The 25,145-nt window shown below is 37.2% G+C and overlaps 3 protein-coding genes across 4 annotated transcripts; all 3 read left to right on the plus strand.

Annotated features, from left to right (window-relative positions):
* Window positions 1-972: 972 nt before the first annotated feature.
* On the plus strand, window positions 973-1,786 carry LOC132130714 (heat shock protein beta-11). The gene has a single exon (XM_059542508.1). The coding sequence runs from the start codon at window positions 1,123-1,125 to the stop codon at window positions 1,738-1,740; it is 618 nt and encodes a 205-aa protein (XP_059398491.1). The 5' UTR covers window positions 973-1,122; the 3' UTR covers window positions 1,741-1,786.
* A 982-nt stretch (window positions 1,787-2,768) lies between these two features.
* LOC132130695 (zinc finger protein ZFP2-like) lies at window positions 2,769-9,693 on the plus strand. Its single transcript, XM_059542486.1, has 4 exons — window positions 2,769-3,097; window positions 3,958-4,096; window positions 4,682-5,179; window positions 8,021-9,693. Exons 1-4 carry the CDS (start codon window positions 2,918-2,920, stop codon window positions 9,475-9,477), a joined length of 2,274 nt encoding a protein of 757 aa, XP_059398469.1. The 5' UTR covers window positions 2,769-2,917; the 3' UTR covers window positions 9,478-9,693.
* A 535-nt stretch (window positions 9,694-10,228) lies between these two features.
* LOC132130708 (intracellular hyaluronan-binding protein 4-like) lies at window positions 10,229-13,151 on the plus strand. 2 transcript variants are annotated; one of them, XM_059542502.1, is made up of 8 exons: window positions 10,229-10,604; window positions 10,771-10,855; window positions 10,944-11,090; window positions 11,527-11,598; window positions 11,687-11,770; window positions 11,919-12,084; window positions 12,160-12,348; window positions 12,990-13,151. In XM_059542502.1, the coding sequence occupies exons 1-8, from the start codon at window positions 10,394-10,396 to the stop codon at window positions 13,032-13,034; spliced, it is 999 nt and encodes a 332-aa protein (XP_059398485.1). In that variant the 5' UTR covers window positions 10,229-10,393; the 3' UTR covers window positions 13,035-13,151. The 2 variants fall into 2 exon arrangements, with proteins under 2 accessions (XP_059398485.1, XP_059398486.1); XM_059542503.1 differs by having other exon boundaries at window positions 10,230-10,604; window positions 10,774-10,855.
* The last annotated feature ends 11,994 nt before the right edge of the window (window positions 13,152-25,145 follow it).

Here is a 25,145-nt window from a genome sequence, read left to right on the forward strand (position 1 = left end):
CAGTATGAAGAATTTTTCCTGACGGAAAAATGGGCGCCGCTATTTGTAAATTCTATGGGTCTTGCTTCCGGTCTCATTTGCGTCCAGCTATTTTTAGCTGTACAAAACAGTTCGTTTTGCTGCTTGATGCTGACAACTGATGTGTCCTATCATATTATTTTAATATGTTATCTTTATTAAGAACACACTGGTTTGTACTGCAAACAGTTTTACTGTTTACTGCACGTTGTTATTCTCCTCGTTATTTACATAGCGGCTAATGAAACGGAAGTCTCACCCAGCAGTGGATAAGATTTAGAAAGAAATCAGCTTTGTCAACTGCCCACTGTCATTCAGATGTGTCGTGCCTCGTCATTCAAATACAAACTGTGTAAACCTTTGCAAAACTAGCTATAATTACAAAATCTTAGATAAGAAAGGTTAAAGTTATAAAGATGAATCCCACTGAAGCCTACTTCCTAAATAGATATTTGAAATCAGTCTCATAGTGATGAAACATAGTCACATAATAAACATTAGTGTACACTATGTCTCTGCCTGGGTTAAATTTGTTCCTTCCTTGAATCTAAATCAGGAGGTGATGTCACCAGAGGCATTGCCACACAGGTGTCAGTTTCAGAAACCTGCCGGATTAGAAAGCATGTTGGAACCCTTGTAAATTAAATTTAAACACAGCTGACAGAATATGAAGTAAGTTATGGCACACAGAAACAAAAATATGCCCTGATGTACACACTGAACTATTTCTTATTATTACTATTTAAATTATATGTAATATGTGTTAATATTAGGTATAAGGAAAACCTTGTATCATCCTCTGGCATTAACCTCTTCCTTTAATAGAAAGTTATGCAGACCCATTAGAGCGCCAGTGTGGTCAGTGGAAATAGAACAATGATGTACTTCTCTGGTATTTAACAGATGGATCACAAAAATATAGCCGACTTGTTTTGGAACATGACAGCAAGTGCTCAGTCATAGCAGCTCTTCGACAGGCTGACACACACCATAGTGCTAGAGGAGCGTTGCTGGAATGTTCCAAGACAGTATATAAAAGCCTCTGGTCTTGTTCATTGGGACAGAAGCACAGAAGAACTCAACCAGCTCAAAACAGCACCGAAAATGCTTTGCCCAAGCACATTTCAGCCTCACCTCAGCCCATTCACGGACTTCCACTGGCCAGTGCGCAGTCTGTGGCCAGAGACCAGACCTCTGTTCTTTCAGATCGAGAAAGAAATGATGAAACACATGCAGGAGATGAGACACAACCTGGAGTTCATGGAACGCCTGCACCAAAGGATTTTCGATGAGATTGACCATGTTTCACCCATGACGACTTTCAAACCCATCTCATTCCAGCTCGGAAAGGAAGGAAGCCTCTATGCACTGACGCTAGATACAAAGGATTTCACTCCGGAGGAGCTGTCTGTTAAACAAGTGGGCAGGAAGCTGCGGGTGAGCGGCAAGACAGAGAAGAAGCAAGACGATGGGAAAGGATCGTTCTCGTACAGATGCCAAGAATTCAGGCAGGAGTTTGACCTTCCTGAAGGTGTGAATCCTGAGATGGTGACCTGCTCTTTAAATAATGGCCAGCTACAGATACAAGCACCCAAAGAAGCCAATGCTGTGAGCAACGAGAGAGTAATTCCCATTACATACACTCCTGCTGTGAGAAGTCCTGATTCTCAGAGCCCTCAACCAGAGAGCCAAGGAACTGAGGCAGAGGCTACGGATAAGTGAGCTTCGCCTCTGTCCCAAAACGGAACAAATGACTCTATGACATTCATTTACATGAACGATTCAGAAGAGATGTCAGATACTTCATTTCAATATGTTGTTAAACTGTACATTTTTTGTTAAATTTCAAAAAGATGTTAAAAGAGAGAGAGAAAAAAATTATTTTGTGTACATCTAATAAACTAAAACCATGTTTGTTTGCCAGATTTTCACAAAATAATATTCAGTTGGTAAATATATGTTAATTTGTATTTATTTATTTATTTAGTTAATAAATGGATCTTCCTTTTTTTGTCTTTACAATTTCTTTAGAATTTTTGCTTGCATTCAGTTATTAAGAATTGTTGCATACAAAGAATTGCATGCATCTCACAAATTCATAAACCATTTGTTTTCTTGTGTGAAAAATCAGCAATAATCAGTTCTTTAATATGGATCTCATCCATATTGATGCTTTAACAAAACAAAAAATGATTTTTTTCCCCCACCTTCGGCAAGGTTTGTGTCACAACAAACATGCATATAATAATAATAATAATAAATAGTTGCATGCAAATTCACAAAAACATTTGTTTAGGAGTGAAAAATCAGAAAAGCATTTCTTTTCAATGAAAATGAAGAATATAATCAGAGAGTTACAAATAAATTATCGGGTAGGATTAGGATAGGTGAGGGCGTTATGTCCCAATAAGGTAGCGTTCATTTAATAATTTGAATTAAAATTACAATGTACACTCAATAAGTTAATGTTTTAAAATGTACTACAATACTGAGGTCCAGATAATTGCCACTATTTACAATAAGTAGTAAATTTTTTACATAGTGTAAATAGAATCCATTGCTATTTGCACTTAGTGTTAATAGAATCTATCGCTATGAAAATATGCTATTTCCCCTTAATGCAAATAGCCGCTGCCTAAAAATGAAGTAAATCCCCTCCATTCACAACATTGATACTGTACTAATCACTCCAATCCTCTAGGCGGCTGTACTGCTTTAACAAAACACACTCCAGACGAAATTTTAGGTACAGAAAAAGACCCTTCCGTTTGTTGTTACCTGCCCCTAACAAGCAAATGGCTAGCTGGGGTACTTTTTAAGGCACAATTTTGTATGTGATGAGGTAGAAAGCATATTTTTTTTGGGGGGGGAGGAAGGTATCGAATAATCATCCTTGAGCATGACGGCAGTAATTCACGAGTTACTGTCCTCCGTTATGGGGGTTTTAGTTGAAAGTGTCGTGTCGGAGTTGAGCAAACATCTCTCTGACTTCACGACTGTCTTATCTGAGGAGTGGAAGCGCAACAAGGCGACGGCAGCGAACAAAAACAGACTCAAACAGGCGAATCAAGCCAAAACTGTAAGTTCTAGAGTAGAGGAACGATTGCAGTGTCCATTCCTGAATGGTTAACAGCTGTATTTACAACTTATGTTTATTTAGAAGTCCATGAATGTAATTGTTGTAAATATTATAAACCTTTTAACCTTGCAACTTCCATCCGTTTCCAAATAAGCTATTGTTGGTTAAAAAAATGTGTAATACGCTATTTAAAATTTATATATGTTTTAAACGTCAGTTCACACAGATTCTTAAAGAAATATGTCCCTCAACTTTAATATTTCCACGCAGAAATGATATATATTATTATATAAAGTTCTGTTCATAAATCAGGTATATATATATATACACACACACACACCTGGTTTAAGGTTTTAATTTTTATGTCACATTTGTACCAATTGGTACCAACATGTTTGGTATTTTTATATTATTTTCCTCCTGATGGTAGCTATTAGTTAATTATTAATTAATTCAAATGAATGATAGAGTTGGCAATTGTTGGTGTTAACTCCTATTAAATGATTGGTATTTCACATTTTGTGAGGAAATGAGAGCAGGAGACTGTGCTCAAAACATTTAAAACCTCTAAACACGCTCGTCTTGTTCTAGTCAGAATACATTAAAAGGAAAAGACAGCAGTGCAGTTCTCTAGGGACATGTAAAAACACTCATATGTTATCTTAAGAAGTCAAATATTTTGCGTGTATAAAGTTATGATCACAAATCTTCATCATAATCATCAAAAAAGTTCTGAGCACAAGATTATTAAGACAATATAAGAGAATTAGATTATAATCAAACTTGTTTTTTTACATGCAGGGAATTGTAATAATTGCATGCAATGAACTAAATCTCCAGTGGTCTCTTTTGTGTTTCAGAAAGCATTTGCTGATTTCATGGAGCTGTTGAGTAAATCCACAGTAGAGACGATGGTGAAACTGATTCATGATCACATCTCAGCCCAAGTACCGGAAGCTACAGCAAAGTCTCAGCTCTCGAAACAAGACATACTAAATGGTACACATCTTCATACTTAATCACAAGCCTGGGCTACACTTTACTCACCCTTAAGTTGTTTCAACCCTGTATGAGTTTCTTTCTTTGGCTGAACACAAAAGATGCTGCAGATATTTTTTCTTGTTTTATTATTAAACTCATTTCATTTTGATCAATTTCACAGAATACAAGACTTCTTATTTTATGTCATGTAAATGTATTTTTAGACATTTGCTCTGGAAAACCAGTCAAAAAATACTTAAGAAGAATTTAAATTTTTTTGCAGCCTGATCAAAAAGTGCAGTGCAGTGAAGTTAAAGTCATTTTCGTATTCTAGTGTACTCTGGCAGAAGGTTTCCAAAGTACACACAGTTTAAGCATGTGCATTTATTCCGACTTGTCTTAAATGAATGAATGAATTTGTAGAAAGAAAGAAAAAGATGAGAGATGGGTAGAAACCCTTGCTTTTTTAATCTGCTTGTACAGTCAATAATAATACTTTTGTAATTGTATGTATTTGTATTGTGAATTCAAGATTTTCAGTGTGGTATTTAAAAAAAACCCCACAACATTTAAAAAACATTTTCTCTTATTGTATTCTCACAGAGGGTCAAGCATCCACATCTGAGGCTGAAAATAATGTGCTTCTTGAGTCTGAACAGAACAAGGATTATGAAATGGAATCAGAACATCATGAAAACTCTGGACAAGCAGCAAATCAGTATGTACAGCTGTCATCTGCACCCACAGAAATTCTGGCAGGCAGTTTAAGTTTGAGTGAAAGCCAGCCATCCACAAGCACGAACATAGCTGCTGAGGAGAGACAGGAGCCTTTAATATGTGAGTCCTGTGGCGTATCGTTCAGTGACATGGCCCTGTTAAACATTCACAATGCTTTGCACAAAGAAAGACCTTTCAATTGTTTGACATGTGGGAATACTTTCAAAATGATGAAATGCTTGATGAAACACCAGAGATTTCACCTGACTCCGGATCTGAGTATCGAGTTCGAAGCCACTCTGAATGAAGAAGAATTCATTGTGCAGCTTGAAACCTGTGATACTGTCAATACATCACTGGAAACACTAGAGTTCACCACTCAAGGTAAGACATGAATTCAGATGCAGCTTAAAGGGATGTTCTCCCAAAAATGACAATTACCCCATGATTTACTCACCCTCAAGGCATCCTAGGTGTATATGTCTTTCTTCTTTCAGACGAATCCATTCTGAGTTATATTAAAGGTGCTGTATGTAGGATTGACACTGAGTTGTTGAACTAGGTATTCCAGTCCAAATTCAAAATATTGGAGAGGGTTTTTTCAACTTGCTCCTCATCATCAGACTATATGCACACAGGTTGCCAGATTGACGACACCAACAGGAACGAGCGCAGTTGAAGATGCATGTAATGAAATATGCTGTGTGCGGCAACGACGCTTCGACTTCATCGACTACAAAAATACATCGACGTGCGTGAAATGCATCGACGCGTCACACTGTTTACATCTTGTGTAATGGAGGCTTCTGCTCCTGGGAATGGAGAAAGTTGCATTCTATCACAAAAACAGAGACCACGGTTATCAAAACTATGCGAATATTTTAAACAGAAGCCAAATAAAATGCTCCTTTGTTCCCTTTGCAAAAACGAATATGGTGTACCACGGCTGCACAACTGTGATGCACGAGCACTTCGGAGGAAAACATACTGGCGCTCTCCGGTGTTCGGTTTAACTGGTTACCGTGTTATCTGGTGACCAACTTCCTGGTTCAGGTCTCCGCTGCAGATGTGATGGAACGACCGCAGCAGATTTGGCGATTCTAAAAGCACAAACTGATGTGATATTATTAAGTGTATTATAAACCTAGACTTGCTCATTGCATGATTCTGATATTCTTGTAAGGATTACAAGTTATTGGTATGATCACCCGTAGCGGCTGAAGTAAGTAGGATAAACTAAAAAATAAAGTACCGTAAGTCTGTGTTGGCAGGGGTTTTGAACAAGCGTTAAAAGGCGACGCGCAGCGAGACAACAGTCACGAACCACCGAGCTATCTATCTACACCGAATCAGCTCCAGATCTCTGGATTCAAGACAGGACGTGCCGCTGCTTCATCAAGGATATGTGACCGTGTTAACTTGTGACCTGTGTTTACCTATTATGAAAATAAACCATAGCAGAACCCTGACTACATTTTATGGTTTGTGATGCTAAAGAACATTTCATGACGTCTCGGACAACTGTACATTTGTGGTGACTGTGGTTTAATTATAAACACTATCGTTAACTCATATTAACCATAGTAAAATAATTTTCTTTTGTATACAGTAAAAACTTCAACCATATTGAAGTATTTAAAAAAAAAAAATGAATAAAGGTTGAAATATTATATTAGAAGTTGTACTTATATTTTTTTGTAAAGTTATCAAAAGGATTCATTAGCTAATCAAAAAAAGAACATTAGATTAATAATTTATTTTAATAAAAAAAAAATCGTTAGATTAGTCGACTAATCGAAAAAATTATCGTTAGATTAGTCGACAGAAAAAATAATCATTAGTTGCAGCTCTAGTTTTCCACCAACTGGCAACCTGGGGTGCTGAAATACAAATGGGTAAACTGGAAGTGGGCGGGTTTTATTAACCAAAACAAAGATTGACATTCCGACCCGGAATGCACATTTTCAAAGGAGAATAACTGACTGTAGCATTGTTTTTCAGATAAACAAGTGTGGAGTGTTTCTTAAATATCTGCAAACATATTATGGTATTTTTTTTTTTTACTTTAGTAGACTCAAAATCTTACATATAGCACCTTTAATTTCCTTATGTTTTAAATAATGACCTTTAAAAAATGTATTGGCTTTTCCAAGCTTTATAATGGCAGTGAATGGGTGTTATTTTTCAGTTGTCCAAAAGTAATCGAATAAAGCTTATGAAAGGCTTATATCAAAATACTGCAAAATACCTCATTTTGTACTTCTAATTCATGACCGGTGTTTTGTTTTGCTCTCTCCTCTGTGCTTCCACGTTTGTCACCTCTCACCGGAGCTTACGCTACACCCTGCATCATTTGCCAGAACGGCATTCTCTTGTGAGCGTGTGTATGACAGTAAGCGGAAGCTAAAGATTACGGTTTATAAAGTTTAAAATATGGATTTTTTTTTTTTGTATAAAAACACATTGATTCCCTTCTGGAGGCCTTAATTCACCCCCAGAGTGTGGGACACTTTTTATGTTGGATTGGCGCACTTTATTGGCCAGCCAATAATACCAGCCATTCACTTCCATTATAAAACTACGAAAAGCCAAGACATTTTTAAATATAAGTCTGATTGTATTCGTCTGAAAGAAGAAAGTCATATACACCCAGGATGAGTATTTTGGGTGTAATTTTAATTTTGAGGTGAACTATCTCTTTAAAGTTCTGTTTAGAATTACATGTTTCTCTGCACAATATGGGAGTCACCTTGGACTGTGTACTGTAAATTCAGCATATGGTTACATTTTTGTTATGATTTGGCTGATTTGGTGTTTAAGAATGTTTTTATTTTTATTATGTAAAAAAAACGTTGTGCTGCTTAATACTTTTGTGGAAATCATGATAAATTGTTTCATGATTTTTTGGTGTTCAAAAGAACAGCATTTATTTGATATAGAATTTCTTGTAACAATATTAATGTATTCATTGCCACTTTATCTCATTCTGGTCAATTTATTGTGTGCTTGTTGAATAAAAGTATACATAAAAAAAAAAAAAAAAACATACTACATGATTTACAACGTTAATTCATATTTTTTATTCTGCAAAACACAGTTAGTGTGAAATTACTGGGTGCACCCTTATTGACCGATATTTTATATATATAGAAAAAGTTTAAATATTGAAATTACTTTTTTTAGGTTGTTTCTTTTAATCTTACTCTTGTGTTATTCTCCCCACAGAAATTCTCCAAAATAACTTGGACAATGAAGCCGTATCTTGTGCTGTCTTGGAAAGCAGTCAGTATGTGACCGAATCTCTTGTGCAAGGTTTAAATATTACCATCGAAAACACAGACAACCAGCCCAACACCACACCTCACACAGATATGATCAAGAAATCAAATGATGGCTTGTTCCGATGCAAAACTTGCGGGAAGTGTTTTGAACTTAGGTGGAAGTTCATTAACCACATTCGGGCTCATGTGAAACATTACAAATGTTCGCATTGTGAGAAGCGCTTTACTATGAGAAGCTGCCTCATCAGACATGCAGCGATGCACACTGGAGCTCAGCTATTCAAATGTGATATATGTTCCAAGTCTTTTGTATTTCAGGCCTCCCTGGAAAAGCACAAGCATCTACATACGGCAGAAAAGACGGTTACCTGCTCAAACTGTCAGAAGGTTTTTCCCGGCAAGCGTTCATTTGGAAGACACCGATGCAAAGCAGTCGAAATGCTCTACAGCTGTCCAGTGTGTGACAAGCATTTCAAAATTAAGCAAAACATGCTCGATCACCAAACACTGCACACTGGTGAGAAACCATACTGTTGCGAAATATGTGGTGCTTTTTATAGCTGCGAGCGATATCTGAAAAATCACCAGAAGAGTCACATCGAGAAAACCTACGACTATCCGTGCGAACTCTGCGACAAACGGTTCAGCGCTCGCAAACATTTGCAAGCGCATATGCTCGTGCACACGAGGGAAAAGCGATACGCTTGTGACGTATGCGATAAAAAGTTTGCCACCTCTGGAAACCTCAACAGACACAAAGCTGGTCACACGGGTGTGAAGCTGTACGGTTGTCCCATATGTTTGAAAAGGTACACCACAGCGTACGCCTTGAAGATGCACATGCACAAACACACTTCAAGCAAACCATTTCTTTGCGACATTTGCGGTAAGGGATTTACCAGTTCAGATTACATGAAAAGGCACAAGCGAATCATTCACGCAGGAAGGAGGGATTGTGTGTGCTCGATCTGTAATAAGGCCTTTATATTCCCCAGTTCTCTTAATCAGCACATGCTCGTACATACAGGAGAGAAGCATCACGAGCGACTGGTCAGTCCTTTGTTGAAGAAGTTCAGTTGCGATCATTGTCAAAAGAAGTTCTATTCACAAGCCGCCCTTACAGTACACCAAAGGGTTCACACCAAAGAAAAGCCGTATAGTTGTGAGGTTTGTGGAAAGAGGTTTGGATATTCGAGCAGTATTCAGATGCATATGAGAATCCATACAGGGGAGAGACCTTTTGGATGTGATGTTTGTGGTAAGACATTCAATCAGGCTGTGCATCTGAGGACCCATCAGCGAGTGCACACCGGTCTGAAGTCATTCAGTTGTGAGAGCTGTGGCAAGAAGTTTGTGGATCATAGAAATCTTAAACAGCATAAATGTAAATACACCATTTAAATTCCTACACATTTGCAAGACTTTCCAGGGCTGTTTGAAATAGTTTTATGTAATGCATAGCATTATATTCCTAACTGATGATCTGTATTCTTATTTGGCAAGTTGAATGAAATTTGTTTGTATGCTTCTGTATTTTTAATTGTGTAAACAATTATATTTTCAAACCAGGACTGGGAATCAATGTTTGAGTGTGATGCCAATAAAACATGAACCTTCTTTTTTTTGCATTAAATATATTATTAAAGAATGGGCTAGGAATTATTAATAGTCATGTTTGAATAGTATTTTTTGGTGCGTATGATGTCCCACAATACTGTGCCTGCTTCACAGACAGAGTGGTGACTAAGTTAATTATTCATTTCTACTTGGAAATCACTCTGGTTATCTCTAAAGTTTGCTTAATCTTCAATTCACACAGCTTTTGAGTTATAGTTTTGCATATGGGACAGTTATATTACGAAATGTGAAGTGATGAGGAAATTGTATAAACAAATTGTACACACTTTATAACAGAATTATAATAGACTAACATTTCCACACACAAACATTGCCAATAAAATAGGCCGAAAATATTTTCAATACTTTTGATAGCAAATAGTCGAACGTTTGAGTGAGTGACAAAGTGTAGGTTCTTTTTGAGTGTATTCCACTGATATGATATAGATCAGTGGTGTATTCTAAAACTAACTTCCGGGGTGGAGACTAATTGCTTGAATTTGAACCTGAATTCAATCACCTGAACGTCACATCTGATGGCTACGTAATTGGTTCTCATAGACTAGACTCAATCTTCGGTCACTGTTTAGAGCCTCTATTTTTCTCTTTGGGAGACGAACAGAATTTAGTTCTGCTGTATTTGTAGTTCTTCGATGATAGCAACTCGATTATTTAATTTCCCCTGCAGTAGTCGCTATAGATGAAGGAGTTAGGAGAGGAGATGCCTGATGAGGGATATGGATGCGCCGTTGCGAATCGTTTCGGCCGGCTACTAGACGATGAATCTGACCCATTCGACATCTTATTCGCGGCTGGGGGAGAAAAGAAACCGAAGAAGAAGAAAGACGAATCAAAGAAAACTTCAGCCACAACTAAATCTGGAAAGAAAGAGTCTCAGAGGGACAGGAAAGGTAACGTTAAGTGAAGGACGGGCTTTTATCGTGCCTTATTTTTAATAAATGATCGACTAATTTAATCCCTAGAAGATATCAGGATTTTAAATGGTCTACTGAGGTTTCAAGTGTTTACATTTGTGTGTGTGTTTTTGTGTTTGGTCCGAATTTCTTTCTTGTGGAGAAGTTGAGGAGCGAATAGAGAGAAGCGTGACTTTTGAGCGCAAGTTAACCGATGCCGACGCCCCCCTCAGCTTCTCTGTTGAGAGGTAAACGTCTCTAATTACGTGTTTACTTTTGATTTATCTTCCTGAATTGATTTTGCATGCCTCGCAATCTATCTTCATCTGTGTGCAGGCCTGTGGGTGTGCTGGACAGGCCTGTCAGAGGAAGAGGTACAGAAAGAGGACGAGGAGCCCGAGGCCCAGGATATCCGAGATCCAGTGATGGATTTGACCAGAGGGGAAAGAGAGAGTTTGAGAGACATAGTGGCAGTGACCGAACGTGAGCTGTAACTCATTACTGTCACGATAGAGTGGTCAGCCTGGGTTTGATTTAGGGCCCAAACTTTATACTGGGTGTTATTTATTTGTGTACAAATAATGTAAATAAACAAATATACAGATGTGAAAGTGTCACTGAAATATCAAAAGGTTTTATTTGAATATATATTTATACAATCAAATTAGAGTGGCCAAATGTGTACAATAAATTAAGTTACACTATATTTACAATGCATTTTCTAGAATGCTGTGTAAATGTAACTAAGTATTCAATGTATTATTTTTAGAAAAAAATACTTAAGGATACTTTAAGAGATACTTTTTTCATCACCCTTTTAGAACTGATCTGTCACCAAGTTTTGGGTTGTATATTACTGGTTGAAACCACATTTTGTGCTCCCAATCAGCTGATAAATGAGACATTGCTTTTAAATCAGGAGTGTCCGATCTGAAGAGAAGCGCAGCGGCAGTGGATCTCGCAACTGGGGCTCGATGAGAGATCATATGAGGTCTTTCACATTTTACATTTGTCAGATTTAAATGACCCCCCCCCCCCACCCCATTTAAAATGGTTGAGATTTTCCTTCTGTCCTGTAGTGAAATTGAAGAGGGGTCACCAAGTGAAGAGGTCGTTGAAAGTGAGGAGACCCAAGAGGCAGTTGAGACTGTTGGAAAAAACAGGTCCGTTACTCACAGCTGCAGGAAATATCTTGTAACACAGATGGTGCTTGACAGTGAATTTGGTTATTTGCTGACTTTAACTTGAGCTTCCTTTTTATAATTCATAATGGATGTGAACGTACGATCGCTGCTCTTGTTACTCTTTCAGACCATCGGAGACTGAGGAAGTGATTGAGCTTGCCCTAGAGATGACACTGGATGAGTGGAAAGCCCAACAGGAGCAAAGCAGGCCCAAAGTAGAGCTGAATATACGTAAGGCAGACACTTCTGTGCTGTCTAAGGCCGTTGTCATCCATAAGTCCAAATTTCTTCAGGTGAGGAGACTTTTTCTTAGCACTTAGAGTATGCTGGATACAGATTCACTCTTATAACTGTTCTTCTTGTTTTAGAAACATCCTAATGGCTCTGATGAAGAGGATGTGGTTTTCCGCCGCCCGGCCAATGACATCACTTGTCAACTAGAGATCAACTTTGGTAGCCTGGCTCGGCCCTCTCGTGGTGGGAGAGGAGGACGAGGTGGTCGTGGCCGTGGGGCTCCATCCATGCCATCCCAAAGATCTCCACAAAAGTTTGAATCTGTAAGCTAGTTGTATTGGTTGCGTCATAAATTGCTCATGCCCACACAGTCCTAAGAATAGCAGGTCTTTTAGTTTAACACCTTGTCCTTACTTCACGTGATGCCACAACACATTTCTGTTTCTGTGACACGGTTGCTTGGATGAACAACATACAAACTATGACAATGATAATCTCCTGTTCTGACCAAGCAGATTACGTTAGGTGTCATTATTGCATTTACCGGTAATGACATATCGCATTTATAGCCATACTGAAAACCGCAACCGATAGTTTAACTCCGATCTTTTTATAAATTAAAGCAAATGTATGTTAAAACTGTGAACCAAGTGTTTTCCATGACAAAGATGGCATCATTTACTCAGTATGTAGTTTTAAAGTTAAAAAGGATTAATATTTATGAATAGATTATAAACTTGTCCATTTCGTTGAGATTGCAGTGCGCTTCTCTCTTCTGAATGGCTGTGATATTTGAGTTATTCTGTCGCATCGTTTCTCATCTGGTGTTGACAGCCAAATTGCTTATCGCTTCTGATTAGGACATGGTGTAAGGCACTTTTACAAGCCAGATAGGTGTTCATGCTGTATTAGAAAGCGTACCTGTGGTGGTTTGGGGCTAAATCATATCTTTGTGTTTCCAAAGGCTCCAAACCCAGATGATCCAGAAGATTTCCCTGCACTGGCCTAGAGCTCCTCTGAAGGTAGAGAGTGAAAACTCTTCTGCAGCCCATGTTGGCGACTCCAAAATGGGCAATGTGCTCTTAATGGTCAAAAAATAAAGCATGCACTAATTTGTTTCTTTGCAGTTACTGTAATTCTCATCTTGTGTATCATTCTGAAACTTCTGCACTTGTACTATTTTTAAGCGGACGGAGCAATAGTTTGATCTAAAATAAAGCATGCTGTTAAAGGCATATTGATGCTGAGTGAACGCTATGTTAAGCATTTAAGCGTTAAACTCATAATGTAGACTTATGTTTCTTCAATTACTTGATTATAGATTTGAGGCAGTAAAAAAACGACTTTGTGAGCATAAAACTTTCATAATATTAAAAACAATCTTACAGACCTTGAAACTTCTGGTTGGGTATGCGTCTATATGCAATTGTCTATAGAAAGTCTAACCTTTCTTTGGAGAATAAGAACTTAAAATGGGAAAGAGTGCATTATTAAAAGTTTGTCTCCAATACATATTGGTCTCCATTAATCATACCCTTTAATCCAATTTTTTTTTTTCAACTTCCTTTTGCCAAGAGAACAGCAGAGTCTTCACCTATAATGCCTGAAGAGTAACCATTAGCTCTCAGGTTTTTTCAGTGCAGTGCTTCTCTTCACCATCAGGGTGTGTAATACTCCAGATAATAAGTGAAATCTGTGGCTGCCAGTAGGATGTCAATTGTAGGCTACTTCTAGTTATACAGTGAAGAGAAATTAAATTTACAATGTGCTGTTTCCTCCAACTCCCCATGCATCACAATCATTTTTGGCAGGTTTTTTTTTTTTTTTTTAAGACCGACAATACACAAACAACATGAGCAAACAAGTCCACCATGTAAATGTGCCAGATTTAGTCATTCAGGCTAATTTTCACCTGCAGTTCATCTGTTTGCTAGACAATACTCCCAATCTCGCTGAAAAGGACCACAGAGCTCGGTCCTGCAAGCCTGGCAGCAGTGAACTCTGGAATCTGATTCCTCAATGAGAACAGTAGTGAGAGAACCTTGCATCTGCTGAAATCACTTTATTTTATTTATTTTTCAGCTTCCCTGTCCCTCCTGATAGCTCTGACACTTATCTTTGAGCTATAAGAGTCTTATCTTGGTGTAGTCATATGATACACCCTGGTTTAGTCTATGAAGAGTGTCTAGTGTGGTATTTTTTTTTTTAGAGGGATTGGGCTGGATTCCCGTGGTTGCGTTATCACTGAGGTGATTGTAAATGTTAGGCTTAAGTATTCTTTCTGCATTCTCAGAGCTGTTTTTTTCTTCTTCTGTGGATCGTGTTGATCTGGTGAAACACACACAGGCATGAGCTCATTGTAGCTGACAGAGTGAATCCAGATGGATAAAGCAGTGACACTAGAATGATGTGTTCACAATATTTTCTGCACCCAAGTGCAAAGTTTTCTTTGTCTTGGCATCTTAATGTTTTCTCATGCGCTCTTTTCCTTACTCTTTCTCTCTGTATTTAAGGGCTGTTGGGGAGATCACGAACTGCGTGTGACTGTAATTAACTGTCAACTGTTTTGAATTAATATAGATCCATTGGGGCATAGAAACAAATGGTGATTGATTGTTGGCCTCGGGACCCAAAGAGTGATTGATTCATTGTGGTGTTGAATTTGGTATAACACCAAAAAAGCATTTGACCCTGTTTATTTTTCCTGAACAAATGTTAGACTAAATCTTAAACAAGATCTCGTTTTCCTTCAGATTATTGTATCGCATTGACAAGCCCTTTTGTTTAGCGATGCAGTGGAGCAGTTGGTCCTGTAAGTAAAAGCTGGTCATACTGTAAGTATGAGATGATCTGAACTTGAGCAGACATTAAAAGTCTTGGACCTGCTTCTATTTTATCTGTGTTGGATCTGTTTTTTTTTTTTAAGTGTTTTTTTTTTTTATCATAGTGTTTGGAGAAATATATGACTTTTTAAAAAAAATATCTGCATGTAGAAAATTCAGGATTTTGTGAAGTGAAGCGATTGACAAAACCAAAGTGGTTTTGTTCTAAATTTTCTTTACACTCTTCTACACTGATTATATATAGTTGGAAGAGGTTTATATTTCATGTTTAAGCATGCACACATTAATTAGCAGTGTTTAGTCTAACTCTTTAATCTAACTGAGTGTTTTTCATCATTTTGGCACAGAAATTTTAACTTCTGCTAAACATTTGCACATAGTTTCTCGATGTTATGAAAGATATAACAGAATGGTTTAATATAACATTTACATCCTGATTACCTGCACCATTTTGCAAACACGGACAAAAATAGATTTTACAGATATTATAGGTCTACATTTTTTAGTGTGTCTTTAACAGGTGAAAACCCTCCTTTAGAGAACAGATATAAATGATGTAACGTGATATAAATGGTTAATATCACAGTCTCTCTCTAATTTTCAGTTCAGTCTCCTATTTCTATATGTAGTTTGTGTGTGTAGGCGACAATATTTTATTTAGTTGTTATATTTTGTAATTTAGTGTTGAACTATAATTTTTTAATAATGACCCTTATTCAAAGCCTAAATTCCCTCTCACTCCCTTCTTTGTGGTGCCTCAAGGTTGTGCTCCATGGTCAGTACGTGTGGAGCTTAAAAAGTCAAACCCAACATTGATTGGGGCTTTAAGGCTAGAGCCTTTAGCAACCTTGAGTCCTGAAGAGCATGTACTGCAGAGACACTTTGACTAAGGAAATGGTGTCTGATAAACTACGTGCTACTTTTGGGACTCAATTTGATTCATCTCACACAAAGACATTCTACTTCACATCAGAACATTTGTTTACTACGAGGCAAACTGCACAAACTTTATTCTTGACTCTGTTTGCACTGAATTGATTATGCACACTGCAATATGCATATATATATATGCACTATTTTCATACACATTTGATGTGTGTGTTTTCAAACAGGCCGGTCATATCAAAGTCTTAACCCATGTCTATTCATAATAAGCAGCTAATCAATCAGGGCTTTAGAGACACGGGCTGCTTTTGCCCTTCAGGGAAAGAGGGAGCCAATCAGCAGTACCCATGCTCATTATTAATTCAGTAGCTATGGGAGCTCTTGGCTCTCTATCCCACTGAGTTTAGAGCTCTGAGTCAGCACAAAGTGCATCCATCACCATTTGGTCTTTTTGGTATTGATTTGGTCTACTATGTTAAATATATTCAAGCAACAATAATATGTCATCATCACTGTGGGTAATTAACATGCTTGAGATATAATAGGTATATAGAATTATAAGCATTAATTATTCTGTTTAAGATGCAGTGCTGGTTTAGTTTTTTTCTGGTTTAGAGTCGAATGGTGAAATCACAGGCAATGATATATTAAACTAGTGGTTGAATCAACTCAGGCAAACTTATTAGGAAATATGAAAAACCAAGATAGTTATTAAATTTTGAGATTTTTTTGTCAAGTCTGTGCATCAGTGCTGGGTTTTTTTTATGACTCTTTCTGCAGATATAAGTGATTTGTAATAGAAAATTATTGTGATGGTAATTTTTCATAGGAATGTTCACAGGAATTTTGATTTGTTTTTACTCGATGTTCACCTGTAGAGTCTTACCAGCATGTGAAAATACATGAAAAAAGAACAATGAAAACAAAACGTGGCACTTGAATTAGCTGGCATCTTGAAGCAAACCTTATATTATATATGTATAAATCAAAAATCTGTATGTTTATGACGGCAAGAGTGTTTTTTTTCTTTCCTACTCTTAATGTGAACAATGTTCCTGCTCTGGTTTCCATGTTTGCGTTTAAATGTGAATTTATATCTTTTATTTTTTTTTATTCTTATAATTTTTCTGTCATTCCGATGAAAATTACTAACTTTGTCTGGAACATTTCCAGAGATAACTAATCAAAATATTAATATTCCAGCACCACATAGTTGGCCACAAGTTCAGGACTGTTTGAAATGTGCAAATTCCATATTCTTTTTCATTTAAACACAGGCAGGTCATTGGACAATGTCTGTATTCCATTCGGTTTCTATCTTTTTAGGGCACAGACAGTGTGCGGTCTGACCTACCCCGGCCCAGCCATGTCATCCAGCCTACTGAATGTGGATAAATTCCCTCAGGTGATTCTCTTTTAGTCAACTGTTGATCTCTGTGTGGTGTGATACAACACGACCCTGACAGGTTATAGAAGTGCAGTCCAAATACATCACAAGAGCTGTTTAATTAGTTCACACTCTCCATGGTAGACACCTAGAAGGCCCTTCAGCAAGCTTGCTTTATCTTAATGCGTTTACCATCAGAAATAACCTATGCAACATTTATCACCAGGCTTTGATCCTTTGAGAGTTGAGATGGCTGTTCTTACTAGTATGGAGCTTGATCTTCATCATACTGCAACTCCAGTGGCTCTTTTTGCAACCACGTACATCTTTATATAACTATGCATAAGCAGTGTTGTGCAATAATAAGATACATGTATGCATGTGACAGCTATGAATATTTCATTTGAGATGTGATTTTTAGGAACAAACGATCTGTGAGCTTTAGGTCAAGGACTATTTGTTTTGCATATGTATGACCGCTGTGGCCTGAGGGATGTGAATATCTCTCTTAAATTATGATGTTATTATTAAAATCCTGAGACTATGCCAGATCTCTCCATGACCATGTTAAGGTCATTGTAATGGTTCTAGTGGGTAGTGAGGGGTGCACCTGCCCTGTAAACCCCTCCTGGGATGCTCAGAAAAGCATTTCCTTTCTTTGTGAAAACTTTTGGAGCCTGGGTGTGCGATACTGGAATTTGGTTCTCCAATATGGAGAATGTTTCTGGCTAAGGAAAGCACTGCTAATCTTTAGTAACTGAAAACATAAGACCTGTGGGGGTATGATAGGTCATGTTGTGGACATAAGTTGTGGAAGCTTATGGATGCAAGTTCTCTTAGTTGCTTGTAGTAGAATTCAATCTTCTTGTGTTGTTAAATTGTAATGGAGCAGCCTACTATTGTAGCAAATTGTCACATGCATATGAACAGGAAAGCTAGTCTTTTGAGATTTGTCTTCTTTTTAAAGGATTAGTTTACTCCATTTTTATTTTTTATTTTTTTCAAAGTAACACTACAGTAATTTTTTGTACAATCTTTGTGTAGCGTTACATGTTTCAATAACACTTTACATTAAGGTTACACTTGTTAACACTTCCCAATCTTGGTTAATGTTAATTTACTAAAGTCAAAAGTTTTATTTTTATTTTTTATATTATTTAATGGTCTTAAGCTAACTTTAACTAATAATGAATAGCTGTAATTTAACTAGTTAACAAAGATTACTAAAGTACTATAACAAACTGCTCATTGTTAGTTTAGGCATTAACTAATGTTACCTAATAGGACCTTATTGTAGAGTTACAAGTAAAATTTTACAGTAACAATTTTTATTGTTTATTTTTATTTATTAATTTGTAAAGTTCTCTTTCTAATTGGATTATCATAATTGTTCTCTCAAAAACCGACTGAAACTTATCATGAGATGAACTATTCCTTTAAAGCTACACTCACTTTTTTTTAATGATGTTAAGAGTGCAAAAATACAACAAAAAAACCTTCCAAAACTTGTCTTTACTTTACCCAAATACACTTTGATAAACCTTTAAAAGTGGTTTATACTGCATTTTAGAGCTGCTGGAATGAAAAAATGCAAAATGCAAAAAAAAAAAAAAGTAGTTCCAACTGTGTGCAGCATGAAGCTGAAAGTTTGTTGTAGTCAGCTGCAAATGTGTCTTGACCAGTGTTGGGAACGTTAGTTATAGTTACTCACTACTTGTTCCAAAAAGTAACTGAGTTAGTAACTGAATTACTCTATAATAAAAGTAACTCGTTACCAGGGAAAGTAACTATTTGCGTTACTGTACACAAAAAAAAAGGTTGCTATATGTCAAAGTATTTTTTTTTAGCAGTTTTCACAAGTCAGTTGAAATAAGTAGAACAGACAGGTGTTCGTACATAACTTTCGAGATTTATTGCACGTCAACAGACAGCAAGAGTTTTATCCTGCACTCTGTAAGAAAAGTGTTTTTGGCCACTAGCTTTGTAGATGCGTGTGTCACAAATTACATGTACACATTACATGCACGTTCTTGCCTTTGACTACAATGAATTTGAAGTAGTGCTTATATCTCCACCTTGAAAATGTCAACTTTTCATCGGATTGCTCCTGACTCACCATTTCTCCTGCTGCTGCGAATCTCTGTGTAGTAGCTAGCTGTTGCGTGTGTGTGACTGTGTGTGTTTGGCGCGGCTGGCGCGTGTGTGTAAAAACACTGGCTCTGATTGGCTACCATGAAACACATGACTCTGCCTCAGCCAATCATAATCGCTTATCTCGTTATTAACCCACCTGCTCACTCGCTGTGTGAGCCAGGGGTGCGTTCGGATTGCATATTAAATCTATGCATAGTAATGCACCGCATTTAACGTTCAGTAACGTTAACGGCGTTGTAACGACGGGAAAAGTAATTAGTTAGATTACCCCGTCACTGAAAAAATAACGTCGTTACCTAACGCCGTTCTTTTAAACGCCGTTATTCCAAACACTGGTCTTGACCCCCAAAAAATTCAAAAAAAAAAAAAAAAAAACGTTTCTCAGTGGTTTACAGTAGTATCAAATGTCCTTAAAAACACTAAAAGTTTACCAAAGTTTGAGTCCAAGAAAGGCCCCGTTTTAAAAATGGCAGCCGCCAGGTCCTTAAAATGACCATTACTCCTTTGTATTCCTCCTAGACCAGAAATATTGGTGCCTGGACACATGATTTGGCCATGTAATATTCTAATTAGCATATTTGCATGATAGATAAGTGATTACAAGTCCAATTATATATTAAAGCAATTGGTTACAAGCATATTTATGGGAAACATATGTACAATTTCACTTAAGTACATGTAAAAAAAATAGAATATCATGGAAAAGTTCTTTATTTTTTGTAATTAAAAAAAGCAAACTTTTTATATTCTAGATTCATTACACACAAACTGAAATATTTTTTTATAAGTTTTTTTGTTTGAGTTCTGATGGTTACGACTTACAGCTTCAGTATCTCAAAGAATTAGAATATTTTCTCAATGATCAATCAAAAAAAGATTTACAAAACAGAAATGTTCAAGATCTCCAAAATAGGTTTAATTATTCACTCAATACTTGGTTGGGGCTCCTTTTGCAATGGCCTTCAGCTCCTCTGTATTGTTTTTCAGATGTTATTTATAGATTCTCTGTGAGGTTCAGGTCAGGTGAATTGGCTGGCCAATCAACCACGGTAATATGATGGTCAGCAAATCACTTGGAAGTGGTTTTGGCACTGTGGGTAGGTTGTCAGGGCTTTGCACTGTCACTTTGTTTTATGTTTTGTTTCTTGTGTCTAGTGTCAGCACATGGCCTTGTTAATTGTTAGTCTTATTGTGCTCACCTGTCCCTCATGTATTTTCCTCCCTATTTATAGTGCCCCTTACACTTTTGTGTTTGCTGGTTCATGGTCATTCTCACCCCCTCTGTCTCTGGCTGAATATGTGTTCGTTCCTCCTTGTCTGGTTGGTCTTGTGCCCTTGTCTAGTCCTTGTAGTTCTATGTTTTTGTCTTGCTCCTTATTTTAGTAATTTGTTTGTTCTTGCTTTTGGCTTTTATTTGTAATATTTATTTAGTTTTTCTAGTCTTGATTCTTGGTTTTGTTTGATTATTCTCTAAGTTGGTTAAATTGGTAACTACTTGTATTGTTACTTAACCTTTTATTAATTCATTGGCTTATATCTTTCCTTGTCTTGAGTTTAATTTGTGTGTGGGTTGGTTTTTTTTTTTTTTTTTGTGGAGCTTTGTCCTGTCTAGTCTTGTGTTCGAGTTCCTGACCTATCCCTGTGTGTCCTGCCCTGGTTCTACCTACCTGGCACTTGGTCTGTTTCAGAGTCCGTGGTCAACAAGTGTCTGAGCTCTGCTCTATAGTGCCTTTTGTGGTCTTCTCCATCAGCCTGGTTTTGCTGCCCCCTCTGTTGCCAAGTATTCTGCCAGTTGTTTCCTGAAGCCTTCCCAGTGGCCTCCCCTAGCTGTTCCGGTTTACGGTTTTCCTGTTGTGGTATCTATTGTTCACTTCACTACCCTCTTGTATCAGTCTGTTTTGTCAATAAAACCTTATTACCTCCCTCCTAGATCCCTGACATAGGAGCTAAATTCCTGCTGCAAAATTAAATCAGCATCTCCATTAAGCTTGCCAGCAGATGGAAGCATAAAGTGCTACAAAGTCTCCTGGTAGATGGTTGCATTGACTTTGGACTTGATAAAACATAATGAACCAACACCAGCAGACGTCACGGCACTCAAATCATCACTGATTTCAGAAACTTCACACTGGACTTTGGATTCTGTGCCTCTCCAGTCTTCCTTCAGACCTTGATTTCCAAGTGAAATGCAAAATTTACTTTCATCTGAAAAGAGGACTGTGAGCCACTGAGCAACAGTCCAGTTCTTTTCCTCCTTACCCCAGGTGAAATGCTTCTGATGTTTTTTTTTTTTTCTGGTTCAAGAGTGGCTTGGTTTTGGGCATGTGACAGCTGTAGTTCTTTTCTTGAAGATGTCTGAGCATGATGACTCTTGATGCGCTGACTTTGCGGCTTAAGTCCACTCCTTGTGAAGCTCTCCCAAGTTCTTGAATCTGCTTTTCCTGACTATCTTCACAAGGCTGTGGTCATCTCTGTTGCTTGTGCACCTTTTCCTACCACACTTTTTCCTTCCAGTCAAATTTCTATAAATATGTTTTGATACAGCACTCTGTGAACAGCCAGCCCTTTCAGTAATGACCTTCTGTGGCTTACCCTCCTTGTGGAGGATGTTGATGACTGTCTTCTGGACAACTGTCAAGTCAGTAGTCTTTCCCATAATTGTGGTTGCACGTTCTGAACTAGCCCAGGAGGTAACCAGTATTTATACTTATAATTAATAAAACCAATTAAGCTCAAATTGGAATATTCAAAATTTTTGAGATACTGAAATTTTTATTTTCCTAAGCTGTAAGTCGTAACAAACAGAATTAAAACAAAAAACTCTTGAAATATTTCTGTTTGTGTGCAATGAATCTAGAATTTACAAAAGTTTACTTTTTTGAATTAAATTGCAAAAAATAAAGAAATTTTCCTTTAAGTATTCAAGGATGAATTTTGTTTGAGCAAAATGGTGAAAATTACACCTTTCTAGTGGTCAAACTTTGGTAAACTTTTAGTATGTTATTAAGGACACTTAATACTACAAAAACAGCTGAGAAAGCTTTTGTTAGAATTTTTTTAGGGTTAGGTGTTTTATTTTCATATATGCAGCCACCTATTGTCTATGGATCATTCGAACTGTCAGCTCTATAGGGAATATATAATCATATATTTGTTTGTCTGCTCTTATAACGTGTATCCAAATGTACATTCATCTGCGCAGAGATGGAACAAACTGCTAGAGGGACAAAAGTTACATAGTGTATGTCACCATCAGCAGCATTAGGCCGGCGACACACTGGATGCGCGGCGCAAGCGTCTCAGCTGCGTGGCGTGTCTGTTTTTAATTCGGCTCCTATGTTAACAGGTTAGAGCTTGCAGACTGCCTGCGTGAGACGCGCGGAAAATGCGTGTATGCTAAAAATAGAACCAACGCCTATTTTTCACGTGACATGCAAGCATGTTAGAAGCATTTCCAGGCATAATATAATAGGAAAATATGTTTATATGTCATTTTGTACACAAATATATATTAATTCATGACATTTTAATGTTTGAAAGCCTATAGGTTGACATAAATTCAGATATAAATGTAATTTAAAAAATAAATAAATAGTTATCGATTTTCAAATATTGCACCTGTCAAACATAGTCTATTTTGCCGTCAATACTGTTGACGGTGTCCTTTATCAGTAGGCGTAGGTGTAGGTGTGTAAAAAAAAGTTTGTCATGAAGACAAGAGCCTGGTCTGTCGGCGGCATCCCTCCATGTCACCTATAGCATCAGCAGCGTGCCAGCGCCGCGTCAGGCACGCTTCTGGTGTGTAAAGACACAGAAAACGCTAGGCAGCCGCCACGCTCCTGACCCGCAGCCAGTGTGTCACCAGCCTTCTTGCACCTCTAAATGCCCCTTTAAATGGAATGAATCTCAAAAGATCACTGTTTTTTATGTTGCTTACTGACATGGTGAATGGCTAGTGGTGAGAACCATTTGTCCAGCTGGGAATGTTTGGTATGCAGACCATCAAGGGTGGTCACGCAGATCTCCACATGACTTGGGAGATTTGTATTTTTTATCTCCCTATAATGTTTGCAAAATGAAAGATGTAAAATTTTGTCGCCACACTAAACAAGAGGTGCCACCGATTGACTTATATGAGCCTGTTGACCTAAAAAAACAACATGTGATAAGAATGCTGAGGAAAATTAGGAACACTGACTAGTTAAAAGATAAAATTAAGTGTTGATACTGATGCATACAGTGTCTCTGTGAGTGTGTGTATCTTTATGTGCTTGTCTTAACTTGGAATCCACAGGAGTGTGGCTCATGCTAACGATGACTGTTTAATTGAAATTAGTAAAGAGACAGCAGCTTGTATTACAGCTCCCTGCCTCTCTCCTGACCTCCTTCCATATCCCAGACATGGCTTTGACTGAAATAGTAATTACCATTCCGTTTGAGGGGGGGGGAGCACTTCACTTCTGCTTTTTGATGACCGCCTTTGACTCCTTGGGAAGTTTTCAAGTCAAACAAGCATATGCAAAATCACAGCTGCTTAACACCATCATTATTCCCCATCAGATAGAGGCTCAGAGACATTCATGCTTGGTGTCACCACAAACATTTTAACAGGGAACTATATGAAAATTATATTCATTGATTTCTTTCAGCTGAGTCTTTAGTGTTTGAGTTGCGGTGGAAATAATTCGTCCGTTTTACAATGGTACACATGCACAGAGAGTCTGTTCCAACATTTATGCAGCAAAACCAGTTTATTCACCATTTGAAGCTTATTTGACTAAATCATGAAGTGGTAATACAATGAATAAGAAAAAGAGCTACTGTCTCAGTATGTGAATTGTGATTGTCCTTATGGATTCAATTCAGGACATAAGGAATATAAAAAGGACTTTAATACTAATTACAGTCAAGCTACAAGTTACAAACAAAAAGTTGCAAGCCTAGGTTTCGTGGCAGAACGCAGCAAATTTTTCATATGCAAACACCAGAAACTTTTGTTTTCACACAAATTATTATTATACTGGCAGATTATCGATTAAAACTTATTTTTGTGTGGTTCCTTGCACAGTACTATGTCCTGACCTCAAAATATTTTCTATCAAACTAATAAATGTTTGGTGATTACATCACATATCTAGCTCCAAATGAATGGCTTTTCTGACTTAGTAAACTTGCTTGGTAGCTCACCAAGTCACGAGTCACAGTTTCGAGTCACACAAGTCACAATAAAAGAGCTCAAAGACAAGCTAAAATGACATGGTTCCTTCAGCGAATTTGTTTTTAATTTCACATTTGCTTTTGCTAACACTATCTGTTTTAGTGTAGGTTTAGTGGTTTAGTGTAGCTGGTGAGTTCTTTTCAAACACCATTAATCTATGCCATTTACCAGATATTTCATTTCTGATCTTCCATGATACGTACAGCAACCAATGTAACATACTGTTGCCAAAAGTTCATTTGTTGTAATATGTAATGTAATATTACAGAAATATGATCACAGGCATGTTTTTCCAAAGAGCCTGGTTTGAAAAGTTACAAAATACCCTGAAGTATATTTGGAAATTTGTTATTATCTGAACCGTATTTGTTAGCTTTTAATGAATTCAGTTATTAGATATCATTAAATGTGAACCTAATTTATGTTATAAAGTCTAAAACAGTAATGAAAAGCTGCAGTTAAAAAAAAGATATTTAGTTTCAGATGGTGGTCAATTCGATCATTGTTCTGAATCTGTTCATTACATTAAATTGTCTGAATAAAGTGATTTTGTAGATTGAATCAGAATAACTAATTAAATGCTAATCTGGGCTATTCATATTTCACCTAATAAAAGGATGTTGTAAACAAAGA

Source organism: Carassius carassius, chromosome 47, assembly GCF_963082965.1.
Source record: "Carassius carassius chromosome 47, fCarCar2.1, whole genome shotgun sequence".
NCBI lineage: Eukaryota > Metazoa > Chordata > Actinopteri > Cypriniformes > Cyprinidae > Carassius > Carassius carassius.